Source organism: Balaenoptera acutorostrata, chromosome 14 (assembly GCF_949987535.1).
Source record: "Balaenoptera acutorostrata chromosome 14, mBalAcu1.1, whole genome shotgun sequence".
Taxonomy (NCBI): Eukaryota; Metazoa; Chordata; class Mammalia; order Artiodactyla; family Balaenopteridae; genus Balaenoptera; species Balaenoptera acutorostrata.
In genome coordinates this window covers 90,865,746-90,887,051 of record NC_080077.1, presented here as the reverse complement: position 1 = coordinate 90,887,051, position 21,306 = coordinate 90,865,746, and the positions used below count along the sequence as shown (strand labels likewise).

The following is a 21,306-nucleotide window of genomic DNA, read 5'->3' as shown; positions in this document are numbered from 1 at the left end:
TTTAGGCGGCTCTGCTTAAATATTTTTTTGACTATTGAGCTTTATCACACTGGCTTCTTTCACTTGGGACAGTCCAGGTCATTTAAATTCTCACATGTGGAGGTCACATAATTCGTATTTTTGTGATAATTAGATATATTCATTAATTTCTGAACCTAGATTCATGAAGGGATAATGACTAAGTATGCTTTTGTTACTTTGATGATAATTGCTCAGAGCTGATTTATCCATGAGCAATTTTGACTTCATATTACCCCTCATGTCCTAGAAAATATATGTTATACCACTGTCATTCATAAAATAACTACATTTGCTCAGAGATGATTTATCCACTAGCAATTTGATTTCCTATTACTCTCCCTATTTTTCCTAAAAACACTATTTGGTATTTTATTGTTGTGAATATGTTCCCTTTACTCATTTTTAGTTTTCAAATAAGTTTAATGTTTAAAAATAAGTGAATGTATATATTCCATTATTCCTACTTTGAGACAAAGGGAAATCCAATATAAAAATGATGCAGGCACTGGAGTCCATGAACTGATTTGGCTGGTAATAGAAGACTATGTTTCTCACTCTGCACATTAAACGTATTTTAATGGAACCTTAAAGATCTGTGTCCACCTCACTACAAAATTCCAGTTTGATTGTTTTGTAGTGGAAGTCTAGCAGTAGTATGTTTTAAAAGTGACTTGGGTGCTTATACTATGTGGCCAAGGTTTAAAAATGACTGAGCTAGCACAATCCCTAAATTGTCCTGAGACCGGATATTTCAGGTAACTTCTCTAGCCTCAGGTGTTGTTCTTGTTTGCTTGGTTTGACTGTGTAATTTGTGAAATAGTAGGTATTCATACCAGAGCCTCTGAAGTTCCTTTCTGCACTAACATGATATAATCAATAAGTTACTGCTCTCTTCTATCACTTCTGGTCTTGAGTGTGATTTGCTTAATGAATCACTATTTCCGTCATTAAGGGTTGTTAACTCTCCAGCACACAATCTTATGATCATGTTGAAATAAATTACCATGTCTTCTGTTTAAAAGGCTAATTTGTTTACTTCAAGACTGTTTTAATGTAATAGTACTCTTATAAGTGCAGCTGTTGTCAATTGAATAAAATTAGGCATTGGTTGAGAACAGATATGTCAAATCTACTAATTTGCTGATTGTTGATAAACTATAATGTCAAAATATCATTGACAGAGGAAATATTCTTTAAAATGATTAATTGAAGTACTGTTCAATTTCAAGAATGTGGATCAATTTGCTTCAGCTAAGTCAAATAGCATTCAAAGATTAATCAAACAGAAAATTATGCTCATCAAAATAGATTTTGAATAGGAACTGCCATTGTATAAAACAATTAGTAATATATTTAATCAAATATGTGTTGGAATTATTTTATTTCAAGAGTTAAAGCCAGAAAACTAGGCTTCCTCTTGACATCTCTATCACTTGCTCTTTGTATACAATTCATAAACAGAACTTTCCATCACCTCACAATATGACTACAACCAACTCTACCATTTTTCCCCTCTCCAATCTATTTCTCCGCCTGACTTTTTTTTAATTTTTTTTAATGTGTCAAACTCTACAAGGATTTTAACCCCACATTTTAGTTTGGACATTACTTTCTTTCCCAAATCTTATTTTTACTCTTGTTCTCAGAGTTTCATCCAGGACTTCAAAGGACCATCACTTCTTAGCGTTTTTGTTTTTGTTTTTGTTTTTCTAATGTGCTTTATTGGGGTCTGATTGACACACAAAAAGTTGGAGATATTTAATGTGTACAACCTCATGTGTTTAGAATAAGTATACACCCGTGAAGCCATAAACGCAATCAACGTTGTCAATTTATCCATCACCTCCAAAAATTCCCTCCCATCCGCTCTGTTTTTGGCTTTTTTTTTTTTTTCCTTTTGTGGTGAGACTATTCAACATAATATCTGTCTTCTTAGAACAATTTTAAATATACAATATATTATTGCTAATCATAGGCCCTATATTGTACATATTTCCAAAACTTATTTGTCTTGTATAACTGCGAACATTTGTATATTTTGAAACATCGTTATTTTTTAAATAAAATTCCCTCAATCTAGAATGCTGTCTTCTCCAACTTCTCTACCATGGCCTCACTGTATTTATCTCTGTTACTTTTTTTTTTTTTTTTTTTTTTTGTCTGCGTCGGGTCTTCGTTGCTGCGCGCAGGCTACTCTTCCTTGCAGTGTGCAGGCTTCTCATAACAGTGGCTTCTCTTGTTGTGGAGCACAGGCTCTAGGGCACGCAGGCTTCAGTTGTTGTGGTGCACAGGCTTAGTTGCTCTGTGGCATGTGGGATCTTTCCGGACCAGGGCTTGAACCCGTGTCCCCTGCATTGGCAGGCAGATTCTTAACCACTGTGCCACCAAAGAAGTCCCTATCTCTGTTACATTTTATCATAGAAACTTTATCTGACCTCCCAACCTACTCTCCCAATTGCCCATATTTTTTTTTTCTTTTTTTGTTTTTAAACAGGTTCTTTGGTTATAAGCTTGCATAGGAGGATGTTTCTTTCTGTAGGAGCATTTTACTTCAATTTACAATTATATATTTATCATCGTATTTGCCCAATAAATCCCTCCAAAAAATAGTTAGATCTGTGAGAGTAGAGGATAATTCTAGTTTTTTTCACAATTATATATCTTGCACCAAGCAGAATTCCTGGGATGTAGTAGATGATAAGCATATGTATGTCTTTTAAAGGAACACATTAGAGAATAAGAGTATTAAATTCATTTTTATTTTATTTTGTGTTTTGAGATATAAAGTCTTTTGTGTGATTGGAAAATGAATACTTACCTAGTAAATTTTGAACTGATTTGAGCAAATTAAAAAAAAAAAAAACAAAACACTTTAATTGAATTACCTGTAAATTCCATTTGCCACACGTATTTAAATTGAGGAGGACTTGCAACTTCAGCTTGACAAATATCATGGCTGATGGCTCCACAGTAGCAGACGTACAGATGAATTAAGCAAGCATTCTTCACAAATCGACATGAATTTGTTGTGCAGCCAGAAGTGCATATATACTAAAAAAGGATGTAATAAAATTGATTAAAAACTGAAATACATTTTGGTATATAAACTTTTGCTTATACAAACACACAGCTAATTTCTAAAACCACCAATTTTAAAAAAGTCTATAGAAGACACATAATATATCACTCTTCTTATTCCTTCTATTCCTTTCTCTTCTCTTTCTGTAGCATCTTGCCTCATGTTCATACTGCCTATGTGATATTCTTTTGGCTTTGACTCACTCTTTAACCTACAATGTTTCCTTATGTTCTGTCTGCTGGGTTATAATTTTTTTCACAAATGGAAAATAATCATGGTATAAATTATAAGATGCATCATCTAAAACATCAGTGGCTCACTTGGATTAACACAATGAAATGCCAAGGTACTGTTTAAGTTTGTTGGTTTTTTAAAGATATATTATTTGAAAATATTTTAATATAATCAGGATGTATTTTCTAATAATATGATTTATCTGCAGTAATCTCTAGTATCTTCAAAGACAGAATTCATATCTGGTTATATCCACAATGAAATTAATTAAATTTAAACAATTTTAAGTCACATTCAAGCCATCATTAAGTTTTAATACATGCTACTTTACTGAGGTCTTAGGATGACATAAGTCAATAAGATAAATTTAAGCCCTGGAGACAGACAATGGCCATATATTCTGTTTAGGGCATATCTTAAGCCATTTCTAATTCTCCTAGTTTCCAATGAGCAAATCCCCCCCCCCCCGAATTTGGCAGAAGGAAGCACAGCTGCATCATGAGGCACAAGGACTCACTAGCATCTAACATTTCCTTTAATGAAATTACTGTACTAAGCAAGCTTTGTTCTAATTGTTTCAGGTCATGGTGGTCTTCTACCTGGATTCACAATAGAATTCCTAATGGCTACACAAAGTATGAATCTTAAAGTACGAATTTTTATATAAATTAGTACAAGACCATATACCTAACTGAAATCAACACTAAAGACTAGAAACAATCTGAAAAAAATTATCATTTCATTATATTGAGTGGCTACCAAGAGAACACCATTGTATGATAAATTTCTAAGACTTGAGATCACTGAAAGTTTTAACCCATAATTTTTATACTAAGACACAGAATTTAAACTCTCCAAATGGTATTAGCCAATCTTCACTGCCAGTGGATTTGTGATCTTCATTGTGATAAGAAATATGAAGGCCTAATAAATTTGAATTCATGACTGTACAAAATAAACTTAACATAGTAGTATATGGTTTGTATTAAGAACCAGTAGAGTCATCTCTTTACTTAAAACAAAACAAAAAACCAAAAAACTCAGCTTAAACTAAGCCATCACTTAGATTTTTTTTTTGTTTTATTTGTATATGTGTGTTTGCGTGTTTTAAACTAAGAATATCAGAGGCAGCTGCACCAAATATATGTGTATAATCCTCACTTCTGTCTGGCAAACTCAAGAATGATGGATCCATTTAGAAATAAGACTTTACATCTTCTGTAATAACTCTAGGGGAAGTGGACAAGTAAAAAGTAGGGGCCAGCTAATGATGACAGATGCCAGGCAAAATCAAAGGAATAACATGGATCCTTGCTCACAGTGCTGCTATGGTGCTCATCCTGCTAGTTTGAATGTTACTTGGAGACAAAATAGGACTCAGGATTTATCTGAATAAAAAAACCAAAGCTCCCCATGATAGTTTTCAAGGAAAGTCGGAACAATTTATCCATCTTTAGACCCTTCTATCCTTAACAAGGACACTGTGAAGGTTTCCTGTCTCTAAACAAAGTTTGGGTTTACAAGAACTTATTTGGGATGGGAAATTGGAGCTTTTATTACTATATATAGATTATTGCAACACAGAAAATTGTGTCTGGCAGCAACCTGAGTGTTAGCAATTTATTTCCTTAGCCCATATGTAAAGGTTAGGAAGTATCATGATATAGGTCTATTCTAAAGGTGACCTCAGTCAATGACTTGTGTGTTCATGTGAGAATTCATACTAAAACACACACTCCACAGCAAAAACAAGAAAATAAATGAAAACACGTGAATAGAACAGAAGTAAAGTAAAATAGTGAGATTGAAGAGTGGAGGCTTTTAGGCAAGTAAACTAAAACCTAAACTCTGAATAGCTCTGAGTGTTCTAGCAGCCAAGTAAAAGTATAAAACATGAAAATATAGTGTAGGTCTTCTTGTTTGTTAGAAGAGGTGGATTTGCATTTTGGTGGATTCATTTTAGTTTATTGGAAAAACCATATTTCCAGATGATACTCCAAAGGAATAGTTGTCATATGGAGGAGGATGTTAAACAAGTGTTAACACTTTAAGAATATGATATTTTTGTGGAAAATTATTTAACAATTTGACCATGAATTCATAAACAGTTTTCTGCATAGTGCTACTTTGTTCAAATAAGATGGTTTCCAATAACTTGATACTTTTCTTTTTGAGTATGAATTTTGAAAACGCCATTAATGGAGGAAATAAGTCATTCTGAATTCACATGGACCTGATGACTCATGTAATACCTATTGCCCATTAAAACACTATTTTATTAATTCTCATAAACTTAAATAGACAGACAATTTAACAATTCAGAAGCATTTGTATGACAAGATTAGCGTCTTTGTGAATTCAGTTACTCTAAAGTGACCTCTTTTTTATATTGATGTTAATTTCCAATAGAATTAATAGTCCTCTCTGTCATTAAGTTACCTGAAGTTCAACAGTGACCCCAGATGCCATGGTAATACTAATTTTTCTCTATTCAAAGTTTTACAAGATTCAAAGTTTTACAAGAAAATAATCATTTAGCTATTTGATGTTTTAATCTTCCCCAAATTAAAGCTGGAATTAATACTTTAAAAAATTAATACAAATAGTTGGAATTAATACTTTACCTTATTTTTAATACTATTATATATTTCCCATTTAATTCATGGATTAAGTAACAAATATTTGTTAGAAAATCTGTGCTTGTCTAGAAGATCTATTTCCAGACATTCCAGATCTACTTCTTCAACATTCATAAGTTTCAACCTTCATCCATGAAATAGAAATATGACTCCCCTGAAATAAAAGGGGTTCACTTGCATTGACAAAGTGGATTTAAGGTGAACAATTCACTTGTTTGTCGGGAATTAATTTTTTTAGCATTGAAATCCCTATGTCCAGTGAAGGCACTCGGTCCTAGGCAAACTGGGATGGTTGGCTGCCTTATATTTATTATATACTCAAAGTATTATTCCTGAAATGAAGGCAGATGAAGAACAGAGCTGCAGCTGACTTGTCATGAGAGAGAGAAAAATGGTATTCTGTTGTTCTAAGCCTCTGAAGTGTGTGTGTTTGTGTGTGTATGAATATGAATGTTTGTAGGGGATTACCACAGCATAACCTATCTAACACACTTATCAAAAGTTTTCTCTATCTAGAGGTGAGACTAAACTCATTTGCTGAGGTTTGTTTCAAATATGAAATATCTATAAGTGTATTAAGTTGGTGATAATCTAATAAAGTATATAGCTCACATATCTGTAAGAAAATTAATATTACATTTATTACAGTAAACTATAGGTGTTTATAAATTGCTAATAAAATATACATGGAAAAGCAGTGTTAGTCTATCTTGCAGGTAACTGCCCAGTTTATATATAAAAATTAAAAACAGCAAACAATTCAGCATTTGTACTATTTCTTTTGGAATTAAGAGGGGTGCCAGTGGTGGGGATATACAAACATTCATTTGAAAGTGAACACATATCTTATTGTTGACAGTGAACTAATTAACTGCCACATATTAGAAAACAAAACTTGAATTAACTTTGAACTTTCATAAGCTTGTGAAAGCATAATTTTGGTAAGTAAGCAGTGACATTAAGACAATGATGAAGTAGTTTCACAATGACAGTAAAAAGAAGCAAGAGAATCAAGAAAATTGTCCATAAAAAGTAAAGCAATCTATTTCTTATATCACATGTCAGTATATATTACATCAGTAAGAGCATATTTTGCAATACCAAAGTTTTGTGACTTTTACTTGATTGACAAAAAATACATATTCATAGTACTTTTATAACCCTAACTAACTGATTTAACATATCATGTGCTGAAAGCATTTGATGATGCTTTCTTAAGGCTTTTGTTTTTTATAAAGGAAAAAATTTTTGATTGATAGTATGAAGAGGATTTAAAAACAACTCTAGATGTTGAGTTAAACAGCTATATTTCTTAGGCAAGATAATGATTTCTTTTAGATATTCTGCTTCCTGTGCTGTACAAGCATCTTAAACTTCTCTCTTTCAAAGAAATTGTATCCCCAAATCATGGCTCATACCTATCTTACAACATCTGTATTCCCTGATGGTTCTATGTAAACATTTATGCCAGGGTTTAGGAACTGTGTTAAAAATATAGAATTTTTTTTCTGTACATAATGAAGATAATAATAATAAGGATACCACATCTCTCTCCCTTTGCCTCAGTGCTGTCGCTCTCTCTCTCTCTCTGTGTTTGTGTGCATGTGTGTGAGAGAGAAAGAGAGAGACCATTTTGCCATATATATGTTACCATTGTTCAAATGAGTTCAAAAGCATTGTCTAATTCATTTGTGAATTTTCAACAGCCTTGATAAAGAAAGTCCTTTTATATTTTGTTCTAAACTTCAGATAAAAAGACAACAATTATGAGATTTTTTAAAAGATCATACACCTCAGTTCTCACAACGCCAGGACATAAACATATATATTTGGTTTAAAATCATTTTACTTTATTTTTTGTCTCCTCTTTATTCTCCAATAGAAATGTTACTGGTACAAGTCTCAATCAGTTAACACTAAAGATATATAATCACTAGAACTCTGAAGTGTAAAATGTTATGAATCTGAAATTGTATTGTTTTTGTCACAACCCCTCCTTGCAGTACCATTTTTTTCTCACTCATTCTTCTTGAATTAGTACTAAAATATCACTGACATTTTATTTATTTGTAAAATATCATATTCTACCTAGTTTAAAGAAATTTAGTGATTTTGAAAAAGCAATGGTGAATTCACACAGAAAAAAGTTCAAAAACATCCAATGATATGCTGCCTACAAAAAGGCTCAATTTAGCTTTTAAGACATACACACAGTGAGAGTGAAGAGATGGGGAAAAATATTTCAAGCAAACAGTAACCAAAAGAAAGCAGGGGTAGCTACACTTATATCAAACAAAATAGACTTTAAGAAAAAATTGGTCAAAAGAGACAAAGACAGTTATTGTAAAATACTGAATCAATCTATCAAGAAGATATACCATTCATAAACATTTATACACCCGACACTGGAGTAAATATATAAAGCAAATATAAAAAGAACTAAAAGGAGAAATAAATAGCAACACAATAATGCTTGGAGACTTTAACACCCCACTGTCAACAATGGATAGATCCAGACAGAAAAATCAATAAGGAAGCTGTAGATTTGAACAACATTATACTTCAAATGGATCTACCAGACATATACAGAATATTCCATACGATAACAGGAACACTCTTCAAAGTGCACATGAAACATTTTCTATGATAGATCATATGTTAGGCTGCAAAACAAATTTCACCAAATTAAAAAAGAATGAAATTATATAAAGTATCTTTTGACCATCAACGTATGAAACTAGAATCAATAACTGTATAAAAGCTGTTTTCCACAAATATTTGGAAGCTAAACAACACATTCATGAACAACCAATGGATCATAAGAAGAAATCAAAAGGTAAAATTTTAAAATCCTGAAATAAATGAAAATAGAAACACAAGATACCAAAACTTATGGGATGCAGCAAAAGCAGGTCTAAGCAGGTCTAAGTGAGAAGTGTATAGCAATAAACACACAAGTCAAGAAAAAGAAAGATATTAAATAAACAGCCTAACTTTATGCCTCAAGGAACTATAGAGTGAAATAAGAACAACAGTAGCAGAAGAAAATAAATAGTAAAGATTGCAGCAGATATAAATAAAATAGAGAATCAAAAGAAGCAATATAAAAGATTAACAAAACTAAGATTTCATTCTTTGAAAGGATAAACAAAATTCACAAATTTTAGGTAGACCAACCAATTTAAAAAAAAAAAAAAAAGAGGACTCAAATAAACTAAATTATGAATGAAAAAGGTGACACTACGACTGTAAATAAATTGGATGCAAATTTTAAAAAATCATAGGAGATCATTCATAATTGAACAAATTGAAGAGCCCAGAAGAAATGGATAAATTCCTAGAAATGTAAAATTGACCAAGAATGAATCATGAATAAATAGAAAATCTGAACAGAAAAATAAAGAGTAAAGAGATTGAGTTAGCAATCAAAAACTTCCCCAAAAAGAAATTTCCCAAACTAGATGGTTTCACAGTCTACCAAACAAAAAGAACTAATACCAATACTTATCAAACTCTCACAAAAAATAGACGAGAAGGGAACACTCTCAACATCATTTTATGAGGCCAGCATTACTCTGATACCAAAACCAAACAAGTATGCTACATAGATGCAAAAATTATCAACACAGTATTAGCAAACCAAATTCAAAAACACATTAGAACACATATGCCATGATCCAGTGGGATTCATCCCTGGGATATAAGGATAGTTTAATGTATGCCAATGAATAAATGTAATATACCACATTAGCAGAATGAGAGATAAAAATCACATGACCATCTCAATAGATACATAAAAAATGTATTTGTCAAATTCAACATTAATTTGTGGTAAAAACTCCCAATAAATTGTGTACAGAAGAAATGTACCTCAACATAATAAAGGTCATATATGACGAGCACACAGCTTACATCAAACACAATGGTGAAAAGTTGAAAGATTTTCTCTAAGATCAGAAGCAAGACAAGGGTTCCCACTTCCAATACTCTTATTCAACATACTACTGGAAGTTCTAGCCAGAGCAATTACAAAAGAGAAAGAAATTAGATTCATCCAAATTGGAAAGGAAGAAGTAAAACTGTATCTGTCTGCATATGACATGTTATATAAGGAAAATCCTAAAGACTCCACCAAAATATTGTTAGAAATAATAACCAAATTTAATAAAGTTGCAGGACACAAAATCAGCATACAAAAATATGTTGTGTTTCTATACACTAACAATAAATTATCATAACTAATAAAGAAGATCCCATTGACAATAGCATCAAAAGTTATTAAATACTTAGGAATAAGTTTAACCAAGGAGATCAATACCTGTATGCTGCAAACTATGAGACATTGATGAGAGAAATTTAAAAAGACACAAGTAAGTGGAAATATATCCTGTGCTCATGGGTTGGAGAATTAACATTATTAAAATGCCAGTACTACCCAAAGCCATCTGTGGAGTCAATGCAATCTCTATGAAGATTTCAAGTGCCTTCTTTTTTTAATTTTTTCCAGAAATAGAAAAATAGTCCTAAAATTTGTGTGCAACAACAAAAGACCCCAAACAGACAAAGCAATTCTAAGAGAAGAATTAATCTGGAAGCATAACAGTTCGTAATTTCAAACTATACTACAAAAGTATAGTACTCAAAACAGTATGGTAATGGTTTAAAAACAGACAGATAGACCAATGGAAAAAAATTGAGAGCCCAGAAATAAACCCATGTATATATGGTCAACTAAGAATTGAAAAAGGATCCAAGAATATTTGGGGGGAAATGATAGTCTCTTCAATAAATCATGCTGGGAAAACTGGATATTTATAAGCAAAAGAATGAAATTGGACTCCAATATTTACCATTCATAAAACTTAACTTGAAATAAGTTAAATATTTAAATATGGCTTAAAGCAACAAACAAGCAAACAAAAACTCCTAGAAGAAAATATAGGTAAAAATCTGCTTGATATTGGTCTTGGCAATGATTTCATATATATGACCCCAAGTGAACAGTAAAAAAAGCAAAAATAAACAAGTGAGACTACATCAAACGAAAAAGTTTCTGCACAGCAAAGGAAACATTAAACAAAAAGAAAAGACAACCTTTGGAATGGGAGAAAATGTTTGTAAACCATGTATTTGATAAGAGGCTAATATCTAAAATATATCAAGAACTCATACAACACAATACCTAAAAAACAAATCAAATTTAAAAAATAGATATGTTACCTGAATAGGCATTTTTACAAAGAAGATATTCAAATAGCTATTAGGTACATGAAAATGTTCTCAGCATCACTAATCACCAGGAAAATGCAAATCCACAGTAGGATTACACATCTGTGAGGATGTGAAGAAAAGGGAGCCCTTGTACACTGTTGGTGGGAATGTAAATTTGTACAGCAACTATGGAAAACAAAATAAAATTTCCTAAAAAACTTAAAAATAGAACTGCCATACCATCATGCAACTAATTTCTGTGTATATATAAAAAGGAAACGAAATAGCTATCTGAAAGAGATATGTACACACCCATGCCCATTGCAGCATTATTCACAATAGTGAAAACATGGAAGCAACCAAAGGGTCCATTGATGGATGAATGGACAAAGATGATGTGGAATAATATATATACATATATATTATTCAACCATAAAAAGAATATATATAATATATATAGTATATATTATACATTAATAATAAATAATATATAATGAATATTATATGATTTTATATATAATATCATACAGCATATATATTATTTATATTATCATTTAATATCTATATTTATAATATATATAACCTCATAATATTATATGTATAATATGATTGCATGTCATATATTATTATATAATAAAAATATGTAATTATTATATGTATAATATATTATATAATAAAATATATTATATGTTATTATTTTAATTATGAAATAATTATTATATATAATTATATATATTTTAATAATCTATATAAAATTACACATAACTTTATATAATTAATCTAATTAAATATAATATATACTATATATAATTATATTTATATAAATTATATATATATATATCATTGATTTATTATATATTATATAATAGAAGATATATAAACAATTATATAAAATTAATAATTACTTAAATAATAATAAATAATTAAATAATAATAAAATAATACCTAATTAAATAATAATTAATAGCTAATAATTCATATATAATAGTATTATTAAATAAAATATTATATTTTATATGTGATATTGTATATATCTTATGTAATTATGTATCTGATATTATTTTATATTATAATATACAACTGTAATGTATAATAATATATAATTATAGCATAATATATAATATAATATAACAATATATATAACATATATAATGTAATTATAAATAATATAAAATTCTACATAATATATTATTATATACTTAATATAATTATATTAATACATATCATATTATTATATAATATATATCATATATACCATATATCACATATACATATCATAGATGTTATTATATATCACATAATATTATATTAATATTATAATATATAATATATTATACAATATATATTATATAATGTGTAATATATTATACACATAAAAATATAATAATTTATTATACACATATACATATATTTTATAATATATATTATCATACTATGTTATATTTTTGTATTAATTACCATATAAAACATATTATATGATAAATATTATAAATATCATATAAATTATTATTAATGATATAATACAATATTATATAAATAATACAATATATGTCATGTATATGATGTATTATATAATTACATATTAAGTATCATGTATCATATAATTATATATTATATATCATGTATCATATAATTACATATTATATATCATGTATCATATATAATATGTAAATAATTATATATAATTATATAATTATACATAATTATATGTATTATCATATATGCCATTGTTATAATATAATATATTATTTTATAATGTAATATGTTAAAATATAATATAGTGTAAATAATTATATAAGATTTATGATATACAATATATAGTGTAATATTGATAATTTATGTATATTATTATTAATAATATATTAATTGATTCATTATATAATTATTATATTAGTTTTATTTTTATAATTTTATATTAATAATAATATATATTAATATAACAATACATATATATTATTCAACCATTAAAAAGAAGGAAATTCTGCTATATGCACCAACATGGTGAAATTTGAAGACATTTTTCTAGCTCAAATAAATCAGATGGGGAATAATAAATACTGTATGAGCTCACTTATATGTGGGATATAAATGAAAAAATATCAGCAAGCTACTCAGAGAGACAGAGGTGAATGGTGATTGCCTGGTGGGGAGGAGAGAGTAAAATGGGTGAAAGTGGTCAAGATGCACAAACTTCAAATTATAAGATGACTATGTTCTGGAGATGTAATGATGTAATGCACTCTATGGTGACTATATTTACCAATATTCTATTGTGTATTGAAAGTTGCTAAGTGAGTTGATCTTCAAAGTTCTTACCACCCAGGAATGGTGAATATGTGAGTTGATGGATGTATTAACTAACATCATGGAAATTATTTCACAATACAGGTATTCCTTGTTTTATTTCACTTTACTATGTTTTTACAGATATATGTTTTTCACAAATCGAGGGTTTGTGGCAACCCTGCATTGATCAAGTTTATTAGCGCCATTTTTCCAACACCATTCACATACTTCACATCTTTGTGTCACATTTTGGTAATTCTCACAATATTTCTAACTTTTTCATCATTATTATATTCGTTATGGTGAACTCAGATCAGTGATCTTTGATGTTACTATTGCAAAAAGATTACATCTCGTTGAAGGGTCAGATGATGGTTACCGTTTTTTTAGTAATGAAGTATTTTATAATTAAGGTATATACATTGTTTTTTAGAAATAACACTATTGCACAATTAATTGACCTCAGTATAGTGTCAAAATAACTTTTATATGTACTGAGAAACCAAAAATTTGTGTGACTTGCTTTATTGCAATATTCAGCTTTATGGCAGTGGTCTGGAAACAAACCCATAATAGCTCTGAGGTATGCCTGTATATACGTGTATCAGGTCATTATGCTGTACATGTTAAACCTGCACAATGTTATATGTCAATTATAAGTCAATAAAGCCATGAAAAAAGTATGCTTACACATATTTTACTGTTTGGGAGTGAAGAAAAATTTAACTTATAAATAGTATATAAGTACATATAATATAAATAAATTACATAAATATATATTTATTAAGTATATAAATATAAATTTAATATAAACATATGTGCAAATATATAATAAAATTTCACTTTACAAATGTTTACTTAGTAGGAGACATTTCCTTCCCCTTCTTAAATGTATACATTTTGTTAAAATTATTCCATATCAGTATTATAAATGAGTATGGATAAAGGGTAATATTGCCCAATTGCCCAAGGCTATCCTGTACTCTAGTGTATTTATCCTTCTGAAAGACTTTTGTTACTAAATCTCTTAAGTACTGTGTCCATTATTAAACTCCTACCATAGCTTTAAATTAAATGAAGAAAATTAGAAAAGACATGGAAAATCTTCAGAGAATAGAATCATTCTGTAATATGCAAACAGTGAATCAATCAGTCTCAAAAAAGTATCAGATAGGTCTGACTGTCTTCAATCTAAATCAACTTCCAGCTGCCAGCCTAAAAATGTCTTTGCCATGATAGTAAACACAGTGGTTGTGTCTCATACATTTTATGTCTTTGAATGCCAAATATCATTCAATTTCAGAAATGTATTTGATAGTATTAGAGAGAGGAGAAATGATTACCTCTACCATTTACAATAATCTTAAAACTCTTTCCCCTTTTTTAGTGGATATCTTCATTTTTTTTTCCCCTTAGCCTAGATAACATTCATTTGTCTTATTTGTGACCTAATAAATGAGTGTAGAAATCCAACATCCTTATTAAACTTTGCAGTGTAAACTTCTTGCAATAGTGGTATACATTAAATCAAACAATTAGTTTATTAAATAGCTTCAGTTTTCTTTTTCAAGGTAACATATTTACTCTATGCTTTTTCTTTAGCTGTAGTTAAATTTCATCTCTTCCGGAGAAAGAACAATCTTGTCAACTCCTTTATAAATATATCCTTTGTTTCCACAGCATTTTCAGTTTTCTAACTGACACTGTTTTTCATGGCAAAGTCAAACATTTCTGATAAGATTGCCATCCCAGGGAGAGTACATACTTAACAAGCTGAGAGTGACTCAAATATCATTTTTTACTTGCTTAAGTAGTTGAAAACTTAGTTAATATTTAATCATTCATCTGCTTTAATACAAAATCAAGTTTTTCAGCATTTTGTTTTATTATTTCAACTCATCTGTGGTTGCACTTTGCTATTTACATAAATATGTAAATGTAGTATTTGTGTCAAATATCTTTTCCACCTGTAAGTGTATATCTAACTGAATATATTTCCCTAAAAGACCAGTAATATATATGAATACTCAGTCTTTACCTTACTGATTTCAATTTTTTTTTAAATTTACTTTTATTTATTTACTTATTTTTAGCTGTGCTGGGTCTTCGTTTCTGTGCGAGGGCTTTCTCTAGTTGCGGCAAGCGGGGGCCACTCTTCATCGCGCTGAGAGGGCCTCTCACTATCGCGGCCCCTCCCGTTGCGTGGCACAGGCTCCAGAGGCGCAGGCTCAGCAGTTGTGGCTCACGGGCCCAGTTGCTCTGAGGCATGTGGGATCTTCCCAGACCAGGGCTCGAACCCGTGTCCCCTGCATTAGCAGGCAGACTCTCAACCACTGCGTCACCAGGGAAGCCCTGATTTCAATTTTTACAACCAGAAACTTAAATGTTAAACTTGTTTTCCCAAACTAACTCTTAAATTTTAAAATTTACTTTATACATCAAGTTTTAAAATGATTTCTTATAATATATGAATACTGATTTTGTCTACATACACCTCTGCAACAGTTGGGTGTTCCTGCTAATTAATGCTATGGTAGTAACTAGTAACATAGGATTTCCTCAGACTTTGACTCAAAACATAATCTACTAAATGTTTTTACTTATTTTGTTTCAGACATATTGAGGCAATCTTTCAAAAGCAAAACTTCTACCCTTAGAAATCTGGTTAAATGATTTTGTCTATAACCAATTTTTTAAATGATTAGAAAATTTTATTACATGAGAAATATTTAAAAATCAATCTATGTATTTGATTAATCATTAAGTAGAAAACAATTATAGATGTGCTAGATTAGTAATACTGAAATACAAAATGAATAAAACGTTAAACTACGATAATTTGGCATGAGTTGAAATAGCTCACTTCACTGCTGGACATGAGTTTAAGACATTTTTTAACTCTCGGCCATCATGAAGGAGGCCAAGTTGAACCATATTAAAAATCCCAAAATTCAACATGGCAACCTTCTCTTTGGGGGTGATTCTAGGTAACTTTACATTTCCTTCAGGTGTTCTTTTATCTACTTTTTATATCAGGAGCTTTACTGAGGAAATTCAAGGGCAATGTGCTCCTCTGGGTCAACTAGGGTCATTTAAAGTTTAGCTCATTCATCCTGGGTGACACCAGTGAGCTCTTAACGTCATTACTGAAGAGACAGAAAATGTGTATTAAAAGTACATGATTGGCCTATTAGAATGCTGTGGAGTAAGAAGAAGGGAGGCACCTAAGTTTTTAAAACTGAAATTTGTTTTATATTTCCTGATTCATAGTTCAAATAGAATGAGCAATTTTAATTTTCTTTGCATGAAAATTTAACTAGGTGATATCACGCCTTTTGGGTACAATTATGTAATTAAAATTTGCACCTGATTTTAAGAGTTTCAGTCATCAGCATATTGTCAGAGGAATTTTTGTGAGTTGAGACAAACTGCTTGCCAAAAGACATACTAACTTTGTGAAGGGCAGCTAGAAAGATAAAACGAGTTAGGATTCAGGTGACTACATGGCTGAGGAATTTGATTATTGACAAAGAATCAGTGAAGTAAATTCCTTTCTTGGTTCTCATAACAGATGCAAGAATAATTAGAGACTGACCCAGATTTGCTCATAGTAAACCTATTCAAAATATAATGGGAACAACCAACAAAATACTGTCACACCTATTTTTACCAACAACATTTCTATAGTGGTCATCCGTCCGCCTTCAATTCTTACTCTCTTTTCTGCCCAATCACAGATTTAGGTCAGAAAAGATTACGAAGAGCTGAGGAAAGGAGATAGGAAAAAGACTTCATATATTTTAGTCTACTTAAATATGCTTAAGTATATGTGGATCTGTCTCTCTCCCTTTCTCTCTCTGCATTCTGAGAAAACAATCCTTCTTCATCATTGGTGGACACTAATTAATAAACCTGAACTTTGAGTGACTATGACTCAGAGACCTTCTCTAATCATTTTCAGTTAGCATATTTATTTGTGTTTTAAAAATAAATTTTCTTGAAATCTCTGTGTATTTATCTCTTTTTGCTGCTGTAATAAATTACTATAACCTTAGTAGTTTAAAATATTTACTCCTTTGTATTTCTGGAGGTCAGATATCTGAAATCTGTCCTACAGGGATCAAGTCAAGGTTTAGGAGGGCTCTGAGGGTGTAACTGAGCAGGATCCTATGAGGCCTTCCCAGAATAGACCCCAACCTGTGTCCTCAACCTGTCTTTTGTCTGTAGAAAATCTTTAATCAAAGAATAAATTTAATCAGGGAATTGAGATAACGCAGAAAGGAAAACAGTCAAGCAAGACAAAATAATATTTTAGCCATTAAACAAAGTCAAGGACCTTTAGTTCTTCCTCAAGGACTATAGGTAATATTCTGAGCCATGTCCTTTGAGTTGTTTTGTAGTTACCTAAACACCCACCAGAAGAAGAAGAAGTTAACTGTCTGCTGCCCACAAGCATGTAGACCCCAGACTGATTGGAACCAGAAGGTTGATGATGCCGACTCCTGATTACCTCACCACCAACCAATCAGAGGAATGTCCACGAGCTGACCACGCCCTGCTCCTTGAACACTGTAAGACTCCTCACTACCCCCTCCAGGGTGGGGTACAGAGTTTTGAGGGCATTAGCCCACTGTGGCCCCCTTTGCCTGGCAAAGCAATAAAACTGCTGTTTTCTACTTCACCCAAAACTCTGTCTCTGCATTTCTACTTGGCACCAGTGAACAGAGGTAGAGTTTCAGCAAGAAGGAAAGACTCTGTTTCCATGACATTTTCAGCATCTAGTGGTCACCTATATTCCTTGGCCTGTGGACTCTTCCTGCATCTTCAAAGAAAATCACTCAAATTTCTGTGTCTGTCGTCACATCACTTTCTCTGTCCCTTACTTCTTCTGTAGCCCTCTTATAAGAATCTTTGTGATTAAATCAGGCCCATCTGGATAATCTAGAGTACTCTCCTCCTATCAAGACCCTTGTCTCAATCACATTTTCAAAGTCTCTCTTTCCATATAAGATAACATTTGTCGGTTCTTGGGAGTACACAAGGGCTTATTTGGGGTGCCATTATTCAGCCAACCATACGCTGGATTCCCAGAAACTGTTTATGAAAATTATGCCTTCGGTTTATTTAACATATACTTCTGATGCACCTGTTTACAGATATTATGGCACAAACTCCTGACCATGAGCATTTAGGGAGGAACGTAACCATCCTAATGGTCCAAAACACGATAGGAATGAGATTCATGTAAACAACTACACTTTAAAAAGTAGTTTCACCAGTGATTTCTCCTTAATTTTAAGCGGTGACTTTTAAATTGTAAAGATGTCTTCAAGCATGATTTTTTTTCTATTCGTTTTTCTGTTTCATAATTAATGAAGACATATTGACATCTTTAGTTTCTCTGAGGCATTTAAAGTATTTACATTTGTTTCTTTTAAATGTGAGCTTTTCAATCATTCACAGAAATTGCACTAATTTAGATGAATTAAGCTGTCACTTCTTCTAAAGGTGTTTTAATTTACTTTTTCACTTGATATAAAAATTCTGCTGAAAATAAACAAGAGAAGTGATAAAATATATGCTTATAACTTCTCCATTCTTGCTCTTATAAATGGATAAGGGTATGAAATAAATCAAGTCAAATTTTAAAAGTGTGAGAGAAGTTTTTGAATATATTCATTACTTAAATCCTTCTTAAATTTCTTCCTACTATATAGCTAGTGTTAATTATTATTATTAATGAATAAAATCATGTGGAATTAAAAAGTACTACTCATTGTAAACCAATTAATTTACAACTGCACAGAGATGTGACATGGACATAAACACTAATTCCTGAGTATTTCTATTTTTGTCCTAGAACTACTATTAAGACACCTGTAAATTTCCTGTACACAAAGTTCTTGACAAATAATAAAAGCCTTGTGGTAACTTTAATTTCTATTAATCCTTTTAAGTTGGAAACTTTTGTTGCTGTATTACTGCTTGCTGCCTAGGAAGTCAAAGTCAAGAGTACCCAGATAATACTATGTGAGTCTAATCATCAAAAAGTTTCTAACACTTTTTGTAACTAACAACCTTAGGGCAATAAAACCATTTCAAAATTGCTTAAACATGAAACCTAGGAAAGATTATTTTCTTGTGTTCTTTGAAAAATTTCTTTCAAGTCAAAGTATATAGTTTTTGTTTACTTATTTAAAATGACAGTGATTCAAATGATTAAAATATACTGAAGAACTAGAATAAAGAAGTAACATACACTGATGAAAAGTACTTAATAACTAAAACCTAGTGTGAGGATGCTATTCTCTGTCAAAAACTATTTTAGGCAGGAGCCAACTTCCCTGGCAAGAATCTGAACAAGAGCAGGAATAATTACACAACTAATGAAGGACACTCAGAAGCCATCGAGAAATCTGTCTAACCTCGAGATTATCATACTAAGTGAAGTAAGTCAGAAAAAGAAAAATACCATATGATACCACTTATATGTGGAATCTAAAATATGACACAAATGAACTTATCTATGAAACAGAAACAGTCTCAGATATAGAGAACAGACTTGTGGTTGCCAAGGGGAGGGGTGGGGGAGGGTTGGATTGAGGTTTGGGGTTAGCGGATGCAAACCATTATATATAGAATGGATAAACAATAAGGTCCTACTGTATAACACAGGGAACTATATCCAATACCCTATGATAAACCACAACGGAAAGGAATATATATATATATTCCTTAAAATAGATATTTTAGATCTGATATTTCTTTGTTGCAGAGGACTCTCTTGTGCATTGTAGAATGCTTAGCAGCAAACCTGGCCTCTACACCAGACATCAGTAGAAGACCCAACCCCTATTTGTGACAAACAAAAATGTTCCTAGATGTTGCCGAGTATCCCCTAGTGGGCAAAATCGCACTTGGTTCCTCTGGTGATCTCTTGTTTTTGACCTTCACTACTCTTTTCCACAGATGTCTGGATGTCTTGGTACAAATGATGACAACTACCAATCCAGTCCCTAAACCTGAAGAGAGTATCTCTGAGGACTGATAAGGAATGAAAATATTGGTGTGTTTATCTGGCCGGAAGCTTGGAATGTGGTTCTTGGGCCAATAGGAAATGATGTCAGCTGTTTTGGTCGTTTTGGAGTTTGTAGCAGATCATAGTGTGAATTTTAGATTTTGTCATATTTTGTATGTGCTCAAAACTAATATTTTGAGCGTTCATATCATACTTAGCTTATCTAACACCTCTTTCTTTGATTTGTTGACTTTTAAGATATTTTACATACAAATTATTGGGAGTTGTTTTATTTATCACATAATTCTTCCCACCTTTCACCAAATGCATCTCTTTCCCAACCCCATGTTGGGCTGGCATTGACTACTGCATTATTAAGAGAAAGGTCTCCTGTTAGTTTATGGAATCTGGGCTTTTCCTACATAGAAGACACATTTCAAGGTTCCTATCCACTCCAGTTGGCCTGACTTGCCTTTGCTGAAATTTTGCTGCCTTTTCTGGAAGAAGGTTAGTCATATGCAAAGAAACAAGGCGATCTACCTTCACAGAGCTTATAGTTCAGTTTACTCTAGTCTGACAGATAATAAAAGAGCGACGTGAAGAACTCTATTGTTATCTGGGAAGCTGGATGGTGACAGCTATTAAGAAGAACCACAGAAAAAGGAAGTGACATATATGGGCCTGGAAAACTTCAACATGTTAGATTGGGCAGCTAGGGAAGGACTAACTGAAGGTAAACATTTGAGAAAAGGCCTAACAGAATGGAGAACCCCACAAATCAGACATTTGGGTCAAAATATTCAATTCAAAGGCCCTGA

General features: G+C 31.3%; 1 protein-coding gene across 2 annotated transcripts in view; it reads right to left on the bottom strand.

Annotated features, from left to right (window-relative positions):
- EYS (eyes shut homolog) overlaps window positions 1–21,306 on the bottom strand; it is a 1,775,980-nt gene that overhangs the window by 1,640,586 nt on the left and 114,088 nt on the right. For both annotated transcript variants that reach the window (XM_057527983.1, XM_057527984.1), the window contains exon 6: window positions 2,907–3,072. In XM_057527983.1, the coding sequence (XP_057383966.1) occupies window positions 2,907–3,072 (166 nt within the window). The remainder of the gene's footprint in view (window positions 1–2,906; window positions 3,073–21,306) is intronic.